General features: G+C 37.0%; 1 protein-coding gene across 1 annotated transcript; it reads right to left on the bottom strand.

Annotated features, from left to right (window-relative positions):
- Positions 1 to 1,411: 1,411 nt before the first annotated feature.
- FEM1C (fem-1 homolog C) lies at positions 1,412 to 13,514 on the bottom strand. The gene is made up of 3 exons (XM_083353798.1): positions 13,355 to 13,514; positions 11,358 to 12,065; positions 1,412 to 4,487 (listed from the first exon to the last, which is right to left on the bottom strand). The coding sequence occupies exons 2-3, from the start codon at positions 11,899 to 11,901 to the stop codon at positions 3,178 to 3,180; spliced, it is 1,854 nt and encodes a 617-aa protein (XP_083209924.1). The 5' UTR covers positions 11,902 to 12,065; positions 13,355 to 13,514; the 3' UTR covers positions 1,412 to 3,177.
- Between the last annotated feature and the right edge of the window lie 534 nt (positions 13,515 to 14,048).

Below are 14,048 nucleotides of genomic sequence, written 5' to 3'. Positions count from 1 at the left end.
AGGTGTTACACTAAAATCACAATTGGAGTAAAATTCCATGAAGCATTTATATTGGCTGAGAATTCTGAAAATCCTCACTCAAATTAGACTGAGGATACTTTTAGAAAAATTTAGATAAAGGATATTTAAAACTTGAACATAGAAGTCATACCAAAAACATCTGGATGAAAACAGCCTCAGATACCTAGATAGCTAGGATACTGATCAAATCTTGGTTAGCAGTAAATTGCACCTGGCCAGTGTGCCATATCATCAGTCTCTTAAGGACCACTAGAATCTTATTTATTCATGGTTAGTCCCAGACCTGTATTAAATATTGTATTTGAATATACTTAAAGTGTCCAGATACATTCTACAGAACTTTGCAATCCATACATAGGATTTATTTAATTGTATTCCACATTTATTATTTTTACAAATAAGTTAGTGAACAATATCCAACATACCTTCCTCTTCCCCACAGCAACCTTGTGAGCTGGGTTGGACCGAGAGTAGACAAATCATCAAGTTGGCTTTTATGGCTAAGATGGGACTTGAACTCATAGTTGCTTTCTTTCCAGCCTGATGCCTTAACCACTAGACCAGGGGTAGGCAACCTCGGCTCTTTTATGACCCATGGACTTCAACTCCCATGTTTTGGCAACTTCCTGCTGACTCAGGAATTCTGGGAGTTGAAGTCCATGAGTCATAAAAGAGCCGAGGTTGCCTACCCCTGCACTAGACCAATCTGGTTCTCTAATATATAGTATACAGCTAATGTTTATATTTTTACAGCAGTTAGGAATTTTCCATTGTATAAATTGAAAAATAGAAAAAGGTGCCACTTCTTTTCTCTTGAGGTACTTCAAAGAGGTCTTTGATTGAATGATCGCCAAAGAAAGCACTCATTAAAGCTTTATAGAGTCCTTGTTTAACTATTGTTAACAATATAACCAGCTAAAATCTTCTGCTAAACACCATATATTTTGCTTAATATTGACAAAGCATGCTTATAAACAGAATTGTGTTATTTTCCAAATCTGGCAAAAAAATGCATATAACAAGTATCTGTATAAGTTTCTCACCTTTTTCTTAGCATGAAAAGGTTATGCACTTTCATAAATAGTTCAATTCTGATATATGTCTATACGATAATAAATTGAAAATAAGCTAAAGTAAATATTCAATGAACTGGTATTATTTTACTATCCTATTGTATGACAAATTTCTATTTTCATTTTTTAAATAAATCACATTTTTATTACAATCATATCTTAGATAAGTTATCCTATTAGATAAAAAGGATTAATAGTTTAATCCTAGCATATTCTTTTTCCAAATGCAGACAAAATATAAAACATGATTTATTTAAATTATATTCATCTTTTTTCCCTAGGATACAAAAACAGAGAAGAAATGGAAGTTGAGATATTGCCTCTTTTGTTTTCATAAAGCTAATATTGTACTACATATATTGTATTACATTTTCTAATATCAATTTAAACATGGAAAAAGGACCTGTGCGGTAATTTAAATGAACAGCCACACTGTGCATGTCACATTCAAATAATCAAGAGAAGACAGTACTACTGTATTTTTTAAAATCTTGCAACTGATTTATGTCAATGTTGATGCATCAAACTGATTCTGAATTTGTCCTGGATCATCTACAAATATAGAGTAACTTATGCGTTGCATTTTTTAGTTGAAAAGGCATTATAGTAGTATTATCGTCAGATATCAAATTAATAAAACACAAGACACCATATGTTAAGATATAAAACAGGAATTCACATTGTATTCCACTCAAGGAAAAAGAACATTTTATTTTCTTGAGAACCATTTTATTTAAGACAGTTGCAGGTCTAATATGCCATTATAAGTTTCATTATGAATCAACAATAAAGTGCTGAATTATATTAATTACCTGAATCTTAATCTCATTTGTAGTCTTTATTTATGGTTTCCTTATCAAGTCTAAAAAGCCCTTGCTGCTGTAATAGCTAAGCTGTTGTGCAAGTGTTAAAAAAATAGACAGCTTTCAGTGGAGGCTATGTAGGGCCTCTGATGTTTCCATAAATATGGCTAAGGTATTATAGAATAAAATGCATGCACATTATCCATAGGAGTTATTTTAAAATGAAGAAGGGAGATTCTACAGATTCTTCTGTTTACAACCGTATCATTAATTGTACTAACTGAAGGCTAGATCTGACAAGCATCATGCCAACATGCTCTAGTTTCTTTTGTGGTTAATTGTTTTAAATAGTATTCTCAGACTGTCTGATCTAGTTATTCTTGCCAAATTTATATTAAAAAAATTCAGATTAAATTCAAATAAAAATTTCTATGCCTAGTCGCATAGTCAGCCCCAGCCCAAAAAAAAGGGCAGAGGAGAAGATAGCAATACATTACTTCTCTCTGCTTGCAACAAGACTTATTAAAATAACTTTCACTCTTAATTTAATGTGGGTTTGCCAACATGAGCACATTTTACTCCAAATTCAGCACAAAACTCTGTAAAAAAATCTATAGAAAGCAACTGCAGAAACAGCTAGGGGCAAAAAGTCAAATTAAAGTTTATACAGCTGACAACGTTTTCAGAAACTGTCAGGCTGTAAACGGCATATTCCCAAGAAAGTTCTAACAAACTGCAAGAACACAGTATCAGAGCTGGAACTAGCCAAGTGGTGCATAGAAATATGCCAACACAAAAACAGTCATATTGAAGCCAGTGCATAGAGAGGATAAAAGCACTTATGGTAATTGCAAATGTCAACAAGTCTTTACAACTTGTATATTCAGCAATGAATTCGTTAGAAAAAAGTAGAAATGCTCAAGCAGGAACGAAAAAAATGATTTCTCAACTATAGAAGATTCACACACTAGTAAGAATAAGACATCACAAAATTATTCAATTCAGCCCTAAACAACCAAAACAGTCAAACTAAACCAGAATAGACAAGCCTTTGGCTGGCAATTTTAGTGAGTCCAAATATAGTGTTACATTTCTAAATAATCCACAAAATATATTATATATGTTTCTTTTAAATACTGGGTAACCAATTCGGCAGATCCATTTCTAATGATTTAGTCAATTATCAAGATAGACCAAGCTGAATGAACAATGATGTGTCGCTGGCATAACTATGTTACTAACTCATGCTCCCACAGTTCCAAAAGTCTATCTTGAGGCTATCATCTATGTAGCAAAACAAATTTCTCAAGTTTTTCTGGGATGTGCCCTTGGTAATTTATGCAATGATTCACAATGACACGGGCAGCAAGACACTGCAATGTAGTATGGTTGATTGGCTGGATCATGTTCTTTGCCATCTCTTTTTCATCCAGCAAGTCAATAGCAGTCTGTTTGTGTAAGTTTGTTGCATCAAAATGTGCACCTGACTTGATAAGAAGATTCATAATGTCAGGATGGTTGTTCAGTGCAGATATGTGCAAAGGGCTGTTGTCATCAGAGTCTCTAGCATTTACATCAGCACCACATTCCACTAATATAGCTGTGACTTGCAAAGAAGGAAATTTACAAACTGGGTAGCGCCCCACACAAGTTGTGTTCTTATCAACAGCCAAGTGGAGCGGGCTAAAGTTATTTTTCCCCCTAGGATGCAACTTAAGAAATCGATATATAGTCTGTTTCTTAAAATGATCTTGTTCAGTACTACAAGGAACTTTTTCCAATAAGCAAATTAAATGCAAAATGATGGAAAGAGCTTTGTTGAGCTGTATTTGGTCAGGTGGACACTGAGTCTGTTTGATAGCACGTTCTATTTCAAGGACACTTTTGCACAGTATGCCCATAAGATCATCAAAGGTAACTGTTGTGCCCAGTAGACCTTTTGCCCTGTCCTGTAACATGAATGAAAAGAGTTCAGCAAATGATAAAAGACTGCTGGCAGTCATAGGGCTCAGAGGGTCCAAATTACTCTGCTGCATGTCCAAAGCGTATTTCCAGAGATTGATACATCGTTTGAAGTTTCCAGAATCTGCATAGACAGCACCCCTGTACCGAATATAGTAGGATGTATCTGGGTGAGAAGGGCCAAGAATACGTTCTCTAATTAGCAATGCCTGCATTCTCATCTCATCAGGGTCTGCAATTAGGTTCTCTAACTCTTCAGCATTGTTCACCTCCTTGGCATAATCATAGGCCATAATTAATGTCTGAGGTATAGGTTTGTTGAGAACATTAGTCCTATCGCTGTACCTCATATCCATAGCTCTTTTCCAGTACTTCAAAGCACCAAGCAAGTCTCTCTTTTTGTCCACAAATGTGGCTCCTAAGAGTTCCAGGGCATTGATGCATTCTGTTTTGCTTGTCTCAACATGCTGAGTCAAAAAGTCAACTATGTTTGTGTGGCCTGTAACACTTGCAGAGAGAAGGGGAGTCATTCCATAACCATCTTTTTCCATCTTCGCACAATACTTCAGAAGCATCTTCATAATTTCCAGGCTACCAGATTCTGCACAGTCATGCAATGCTGTATTTCCTATTAGAAAAGAGAAGCAATGATAATGAATTTTACTATAATCTTCAGAGCAAGACTGCATCTATTTTAAGTATCTAATAAAAGAAAAATGCTGAAATATCAAATACATTACCTAATTCTAACTGCTGAAATGGCATTTCATAGCCTAAGTAGACATGCAAATAAACAAACATCCAAGGGTAGTATAATTATATCAACCCCATATCAGAAAAACTATGTTGAATCATAGAAAAGTAAGAAAAATAATTAGTATTACATATGTATATCTTAAAATTTGCCAACTCAAAAAGCTGCAACTTTTCAGCAGACATTTTTACTGTATTCTGACTGCTTAAAGAGATAAAAGAAATACCATTCTATATGTTCGTCCTTCTAACCAATATCCAGGCCTTTACATTAAAAGAGAAGAGCATTGGAATAATGACAGGGTCATATAGGAAGGGCTCTCTCTCTCCCTCAACAGGTAATTGCAGAATAGTAAAAGTGTTATCCAAATAAAAAAGAAAAACATAAAAGACTAGTTTCTTTTTAGGTGGTGTTAGCATCCCTAGCCTACAATTCATGTGATGTCAGCCTCAAGCTGTCAAACTGAAACCACGCCCACCCCATTGCCGGCAATGGGGGGTAAGTCCCGATATGTTGCGCGACATTACGTGACGTTGCGAGTTGGACATGCCTGGCCTAGATCAAATCAGGAAACAGCTCCATGGAAAAACTAGAGCTATACTTTACAGAGAAAGGATAATGCAACAGAATGTTGCCTGCCTTCCTCTTACATGACTGGGAGATGGAGGAGCCATCTGAGTCTTTTTTTAATACTCTCTTATCCCCCTGGGCTTAACACATGTTTCTGCATAAGTTATAGTCTTGATGGCATCTCTATGGCTCCTCCCACATGATGGACTAGGTTCTTCAAAAATCAGGGTAGCATATTGATTATCACATTGGGCTACAAGTGGAAACTTGCTGAATGATTTTGGATTAACCACACTTTCTCCACCAAGCCAACCTCACATGGTTCTTGTGGAGGAAAAAAACAAAACAAAACGAGAACCTTGTGCAGAGATGAAATCTTGGAGAAAAGGCAGAACATAAATAAATAAAAATAAATCATTAACAAATGGTGCTCATCTTGGCAATTCAAAATGCTAAGGTATTTTCTGATGAAACATTCAGATCAAATCAGGTATTGAATCATGTATTCAATACTAATAGGCAAATATAATTTGTTTTTAATAAATGTATCTACTATTTTAAATAGTGAAACTGAACTGCAGTGTTAGCCTAAGGATAGGAAGTATCAGTGAATTATTTCGAATATCAAAATAGTATAAACAAATTGATTTCACAGGCAGCCTTACCAATTTGCCAAGTATAGTAAATTTAGGTACATGCTTGAAGTAGATCAAGTAGCTACGTAACTAAACTGCAAATTCTCACTAAATCCTTAACTAAGTTCCACTATTTCCTGCAGGAACACTCTGAATGTTATATATCCAGTAAATATATTGAACCACTTATCTAATGAGATCAATAGAAAAAACAACAAAGACTGATCAATTTCCAAAGATGGCTAATTAACAGAAACAGAAACAACAACAACAAAACAGAAGAGACCATTAATTAACAGAACACCTACAACTACAGCTCAAACCACTCAAGTACATTATTAACAAGCTACAGCCCATACTAGACAATTACAATGCATTTTCTCAGACACTGGATGGCCAGTCCATACTTTCATATAGACAACCTGAAGCAGATTCTCACAAGCAACAAAAAACAATAGGACAAGATGCCAACGTGAGAACTAGCCCTTGCAACAATCCCAGATGTCTAATTTGCCCCTGCTTCTATGTCAACAGCACCATTACAAGTCCCACCAAATACATATAAAAGATTAGAACTATCTTCACATATTCTTCCTCTAATGTAGTAAGACATATATTACAGCAATGCCACTGTGGATTCTAAGTATGACAAATGGGAGAAACTTTGTGCAAAAGAATTAATGGACAAAAGTTTGACATAAGAACTTAAAACAAGAATGAAGTACGGTAATATCCAAACACTTTTAAGCTTCCTATGGCAGACCACAAACTGACTGTTTTGGAAAAATAAGACTAACAATACAATTGACCAAGAAATTGCCAAATTCACATACATCAAAACACTCAAGGCAATCTCAGCAAATCTCAACAAACATATGGATCAAAAACACAGTGGATTTTTATACAATTATTAGTTGATAAAGTATTTATAATCTGTCTCACATATAATCTGCATACTCAACTTAAATACACCTCTTCCCTATTTCACTCCACTTTAAATCCTACATCAATCTAGCTATTTTATGCATCTGAAGAAGAGAGTTGCAGCTCAAGAAAATTTAAATCTTTTAATAAAATCTGCTAGTCAGAAAAGGTGCTATCAGACACCCAATTTTTGCTACTCTATTTAACATTTCCTCTTATAATGAATGGGTTATGTCACACATGTGGATGGGACTGGGTTAAACAACAAAGATAAGTTGTTTTTTTAAAAACCCATAACTTAAGTTTGTACTACAGCTTTCATATATTTTCCTACTTTAAAACAGGGAGAAATGTAATTATTTTTTGTCAAATCACAACAATCCCAGGGTGAACTTTGAAAACTGCAAGTTATCTGACCCAGTTTATGGCATTAGGTCAGTTTGCCAGATTATCCTATTTGTTATAGCTGGATTCACAGTCTAGAAATATGAAATATAAAAAAATTATCCCTCTTGAAAACATTTACTTATCCTTATACTTTACTTAGACACAACTATAAAGAGCTTACTATTTATAAATCCACAAAAAAGGATTAAAGTAGTTCAATACGTAATGGCCTTCCTCATCTTGAAAGAATACTTAATGTATTTATACAAACAGTACAAGATGCAACTATTTCTTTATCTATTCAACAAAAGAAATTGTTTAGAGATCATATTTTGAACTTTTTAAATTGATTTTTTACATACCAATATTACCACCTAAAATTCACTGAAATACTTTTGTATTCTAACAACTGAAATAAATACATTTCAAATAGCTACATATTTCAGTTTCTTTCTTAACTATGTCTTTAATTTACTATTTAAGCTAAAAACATTATAAGCATAGTTGCTGAAAGCACTATAATGCCCATAGGATTTATCATCAAAGCTTCAACCATACTCTGATATACTGTATAATTATTGATTATAGGTAGTCCACAATTTACAACAATTGAGCCCAACGTTTCTGTTGCTAAACGAGACAGTTATTTATTTATTTATTTTAATTCCATTTATATCCCGCCCTTCTCCGAAGACTCAGGGCGGCTTACAAGCTTAGCAGTAAGTTAAATAAGTTTACAAGCTTACAAGCTTACAAGCTTAGCAGTAAGTTAAGTAAGTTTAAGTAAGTTTTACCCTATTTTACAACCTTTTTTGCCACAGTTAAGTGAATCACTGCACTTGTTAAATTAGGAATACAGTTGTTAACTGAATCTGATATTTAGTGAATCTGGCTTCTCCATTGATATTGCTTGTTAGAAGGTCACAAAAGGTGATCACATGATCTGGGGGCACTGTACCTGTTATAAATACGACTCAGTTGCCAAGTGTCTGAATTTTGATCATGTGAACATGGGGTTGCTGCAACTGTTGTGTGAAAAATGGTTAGTCACTCTTGACAGTGGCGTTGAAACTTCAAACGGTCACTAAAAAAACGGCTGTAAGTTGAGCACTACCTGTACATGTTCATTGAATTTTAAGTATTATACTAGTTTCTATCTTTTAGGATCACACACAAATCAGCATATATTACACCAAGAGAAAAAATGTAAATAACAAACTGGGAATTAACGTATTTCTTCTGTCTCTAGAATATTCTGCAACGTTCTTTCACAAACACAGCGAAATCACATGCTCAGTTATTGAAAGCTTAGTAATTCTAAAAACTCAAATATTAAAAATGCACCCACCTAGCATTTTTAAAATAGCTTTGCAGCAGTATATTACTCAGATTTATTTCTCCATACTATTTTCAGCAAGATTTTCAAAGCAAGAAGCATAGAAGTCTGACAGAAAATGATATTCTATCACTTCAACAGAAGATAAAATATACTGTGTATGCTGGAAAAGAAATATTCTTTACAGATAACCATTTAGAAAAGCTTCCCTGACAATGAAACAGATGGTATCAGAAAAACTAATTGTCTTCATTAGATTTTATCAAAGTTTATAGATTTTTGGTATTTTTTGATGCAGATAAGAGACTATCAACCCTTATATGCATCCATATGTCCTATTGAATTTGATGGTACTTGTTTCCCTAAACTTTAAAAAAAAACCAGAACATTTGAATTGACAGAAACACAAACACTTCTTCTAATACAATTATAAGATTATGTTCTTTAATGCTCAATTTGATAGAATACACCCCATTATCCCATAACTTGGAAAAAAGGTTTTAGATTAATAACACATTATGCCTTATTTGAAAAATGCTTTCAAAATTTTGATTGCTTTGAAAGATAAAATTACTACACTGTGATGTTCTCCAACACTATCTATATAAGTGTTTGTCAAGCACCAATAACTTTTATTTCTATATTGTTGCTTCTGTTAATGTTAATAAATTACAGGTTTTCAGAACTTGAATTATTTACGCATTTTAATCTGAAAACTAATGTTATGAAGCCATCAAACTGTTTAGCTGGCTGGCTGGTACCAAGATTCAAGTCCCAACTTAACCATGTAGTTCAGCAAGTAACTGAGTAGTCACCATCTTTCAGCCCAAACTATTACATAGAATTTTTTATTGTAGTGAGAAAATGATACACATTCCACTTATATTGCTTTAAGTGTAAATAATAGGGAAATGCAATTAATAAATAGCACATTGTTAAACAGAATAATGGACAAACTGACAACTGTTTGTAAAATTATTTGTAATGCACCCGTAAGTAAAAGATAGGTTGTAGTCAATAAAGAAACAACCCACCTCCTAAAAGTCCCCTCTCTTATAAACAATCAGATCATGCTTCAAAGATTGGAGGACAACATCCATACAAGGACCTATAAGATCCCATTTACCTTACTTAAATTATCAAGTTCTTTATTAGTGAGAAAATTCTATTGAAAAATCTTGGCTTGTGCATAACATTAAACAATGACTTATTATGTGTATACATAAAAGGTTTCCATACAAAAGCACTGCTAGTAAATATTCTCCTTCTCGCACCTTCTCTTCCTACAAAGAGGAATAAAACAAAATCTGTTTTGAGTTTAGCAAAGTTTGACATTTTAAAATAAAATGTCAATTGCTAAACAAGCCACCTTCGATTCTGGACTGTATCTGCAGATTGCTTAGCAAATTAATGTTTATTTTAAACCATCAAACCTAGTTTGTAAGCAACATAAAAAAAATCTGTTAAATTATTCTATTTCTTTACCTAGTCATGGAAAGATGAAGTGATAATATATAAAAAATCTTGGCATAAAGTTCATATGATATGCAGGTTATGTATGAATCTGTCTTACAACACACTTTACAAAAAAATTAAAAAATAATGTACTAAAATGAGACTGAGAATTTAAGGAAAGGAGGTTAGGCTCTGCTGCCAAGTTCAGTAACAGCTTCTTCATGTTATAAAAATAGAATTCATCATACACTGCTCTAACAGCAGAACTTATATTTCAATTATGAGTCATTCAGTAACACAGTGAAAACTGACAGGACTAAAAGTTCACTAAGCAACAGAAAGCAGAGCACTGAATATTGTGTTTAGAAATTGTGTAGTGATTTTTAATAACTATGTTGTTACTTCTGCATTAATCTGTGATATAGACTAATATAGATTACCATACTCTATATGAGAAGTTAATACATTACTTTATGAGCTTATAACCCAGATCACAATCGCAGACATCCCAAAAACAAGTCATTCATAACTCAATTTATAAAAAGTTTACTGCCACTCAATATTTTATTCCATCTAATGAGTATTATTTATGAAAAATTAAATATATTTCACCCTTGCCAAATTTCGGAAGAATGAAAGGTATGTGTAATGCCATTTTTTTAATGAGTAGAATCAAGTATATCTGAGTCAGGGACAGGCTAGTTATAATAAACGACTGGAAGAATGGTCATACTTACTAAATCAGGAACTATGTTAAAAATGAGGAAAAGGTGTTATGAAAATATAATCACATGGTCACAACTAGAACCAAAAGACAAGGCAGGGCAGCTGCCATCACAGTCTAAATTAGAGAAACACTTTGAACATTGTTTCAGTAGCCTAGGGAGGACCATAAGAACACAAAGGCATCTGTTGTGATCCCAATACCACATCCTTTGTTTATTCAATCAGTGATTAATTTCATTTAGTTCCTTATAAAAATTTCAGCAGGTGGCAGCATCTGGCTTGTCTGTCTGAGCTCTGAAGTTATGTAGAATTGGGCCTCATTAAAACTTGAATAAGAACCACTAAGGAAATCAAGGGCTGTTGATTACAACAACTTTTTATTTACTTTCCCTATTTAGTATGTAGTGATAAAATTCATGACCCCTCTCAAAACCCTAGTTCCCCACAATGCTTTTAGAAAAAGATGTCACCAAACTATTCCAAAATATGCATGTATATAGGTTTAATTATATATACACCAGCAGAATATACCCTAAATAACATTTTTTTAAAAACTATAATTTATAGGATAAAGCTTGTTAAAGCCTAGGTAAATACTGGAAGAACAAATCAAAATGTGGCTTAATTTGCTCACACTTTGAACCTCTAAGATGAACATTCTGAAGAGAGTTTTTTAGGAGTTGCCCTTTTGAAAATGGATACCGAACTCACCTTTGACACTTTTTCTATTTACATCTGCACCTTTCTCAAGTAAATACTGAGCAATTTCTTTGTGTCCTTTGTAGCAAGATATCATAAGACATGTATGTCCGTGACGGTTAGACACTTCCAAGTCTGCTTTGTGTTCCACAAGGTACTTTACGATTTCTAGGTGACCATCAAAGCAGGCAGCTCTGAGAGGTGTTGAGTTTGTCAAAGTGGTATTGTTGACAGATGCTCCATGATTTAATAAAGACTGAACCACTTTCAAATGACCAGCTGCGGATGCTGCCCATAGCGGTGGTGCCCCTTCAATAGTCTCACCATCAAAATTCACAGAACCACCAATTTCTATAGAAGCACTGCAATGTTCCAGTAGGTGTTCCACCATGTCAAGATGCCCATATCGGGCTGCCATTAGGAGGGGGGTGGCACCATTTGTTTTTTCTGACATCAGCAAAGCCATCTCGTCTTTAGTTTTATTTGCCAGTAACTTGGTGAGGAGTCGCAACTTGCCATCACGAGCAGCATTGAATACGGCTGTCTTCAGATCCATTTAGTCTTTTCCTCTTCAGCAGCAAGATAAATGCAAGATGCCTGTGCACTGGGACCACAAATGTGGATATTATTCTGTGAATTATCCTTGGCAGATGTGTTACCGTTGTATACAACATCAACTTTCAACATGGGACTTCCAAAGCAAGCGCTATACTTTGCAGCCTAGAACAAAATACATATTTTAGATTTGTGAACTATTGAAGCAGCTACGCTGTTTTCAATACCTGCTCTTTATCCAATATTTATATTCTTCTTTTACCTTTGTACTTTTTATAATTTTAGAGCTTTTAATACTATTTTGAACCTATTCATTGTTTTGTGTACACCGAGTCACATTTGAGACGGGCAGCTATATAAAATTACAAATAAATAAGCGAATATATTGTTCAAATGGGTCTTTTTTTTAATTACCAAGTTAAACATTTAGAACAATGCCCGGGCCCTTATTTACACCCTTCTTCCTCAGAAGTCCCTTCCAAAAAAAAAAAAAACCCACCCAGCTGAAATCACCAATTTTCTCTCTGTTTTTGCCATCAGAATTAAACTGTAAATTATTATAGGAATCCCGTGAATATCTTGCTCGACCAACCCTGAAATCCATCCTGGGAACAACCCTTCTGACCATCTATTGCAGGGGTCGGCAACCTCGGCTCTTTTATGACTCGTGGACTTCAACTCCCAGAATTCCTGAGCCAGCATAGCTGGCTCAGGAATTCTGGGAGTTGAAGTCCACGAGTCATAAAAGAGCCGAGGTTGCCGACCCCTGATCTATTGGCACATTACACTGCAACTACTGGCTTGGTCACAAAACAGCACGGATGTTAGCGCTGCCTGGGATTTAAGTTTGTTCCTGCAAATATCACAAGATCTCCTTCCACCCCACCTCCAAGCACGAAGCGCGCCCTCAGCCTCGAGGAGACCTGAAGTGTGTCTTTCCGCCAGCTTTTCCCCGTATCTCTTTTAAACGATTTAGCGACCACAAAATATCTAATCTCATTCCTCCCTTCTGGAAATTCGACACCCACACGCCAGGACCTCAACCTATCTTAGGACGCCTCTTTCCCCCTCCCGCCGCCGCCGCCGCTGCAAAATCGTTACGGGCACGACGCGACTCTCTGAACGCCCTTTGTCACGTCTTCCCTTGGGGAGGGAGCCTCGGGTGGCGAAGGGCAGCAGAAAGAAGCAAATCCCGGCACCCTGGGCTTCAGGGAAGTCCTCGGCTGGCGGCCGGTCCCCTTTCCATTTTCCCTTTGCCCGCCTTCGAGATTTGGCTGCCGTCGCCCCCGCTCAACCGCTTCCTTCCCTCTTTACTATCCCCGACAGTCGGAGGGGCGGACGGGCTCCTAGACGCCCGAGAGCGAGGCCAGGGCGGAGACTACGGACGGGCTTCTCTCTTCCTCCCCCGCCTTGAGCAGAGCAAGGAAACGATCCCGGCCGGGGAAACGAACTACCTTCCCCGAGGCGCGTTGAACGATTCGGCGTCGACTCGGCTCCCCGAAGCAGCCTCCGCGCCGCTTCTCTACACCGAAGCCTCCGCCGCCGCCGCGCCCCGTTCCCAACGCAGCTCCTCCATGACAGGGCAGGCGCTCCCGACAGCAACCACCGAGCCTCCGCCCTCTCTTTCCCCCTCCCGCTCCGGCGAATAAACACACCCTACCTTACTATCGCCCGCCTCTCTCCAGCCCGCCCTTCAGATCAGATCAGATCAGGCCCAAAAGGGGGAAAAGCGTAAGGCGCGGGAGGCAGGAGGCCGGGCCTCGGCGAAGAACAAGTTAGGCTGAGAGCGCAGGAACGAAGACGGTTGAGAGGGCGAGGGCGGGTGCTAAGCTGGAGTGGGGCGGCGCGGCGAGGTGCCGACGGCTGCTGACTTCTGGCCTGAGGGAAGTCGGAGAAGTCGAGTCGCGCAACACTGGGCTAAATTAGCACATAATGCAGGCGAACGGGCGCCAAGTGAGCGTGGCCTATGAGCAGCCCGACTCCGTGAGGCTGACTCAGTTTCCCGCCCGCTGCCTGCGGCCCGCCGAGGAAGCAATGGAGGGTTTCTTCGAGCGTGTTGTGTCTGGACGACAGAGGGAGCGGGAGCCGCGAAGTGTTGATTACCGGCCAAATTTTAATTCTGACTAGTTGACCAGCCGGCTGCGGTTC

The sequence above is a fragment of the Vipera ursinii genome (assembly GCF_947247035.1).
Source record: "Vipera ursinii genome assembly, chromosome: 2".
Lineage (NCBI taxonomy): Eukaryota > Metazoa > Chordata > Lepidosauria > Squamata > Viperidae > Vipera > Vipera ursinii.
The sequence above is the reverse complement of the archived record's forward strand: the minus strand, read 5'-3'. Positions and strand labels throughout refer to the sequence as shown.

Excerpts from the sequence above, each read along its gene's own strand:
- FEM1C (XM_083353798.1), bottom strand. The coding sequence starts at position 11,901 with ATGGATCTGAAGACAGCCGTATTCAATGCTGCTCGTGATGGCAAGTTG. Across the intron at positions 4,488-11,357 it reads AAATAGAAAAAGTGTCAAAG|GAAATACAGCATTGCATGAC; the intron begins GTGAGTTCGGTA and ends CTTTTCTAATAG.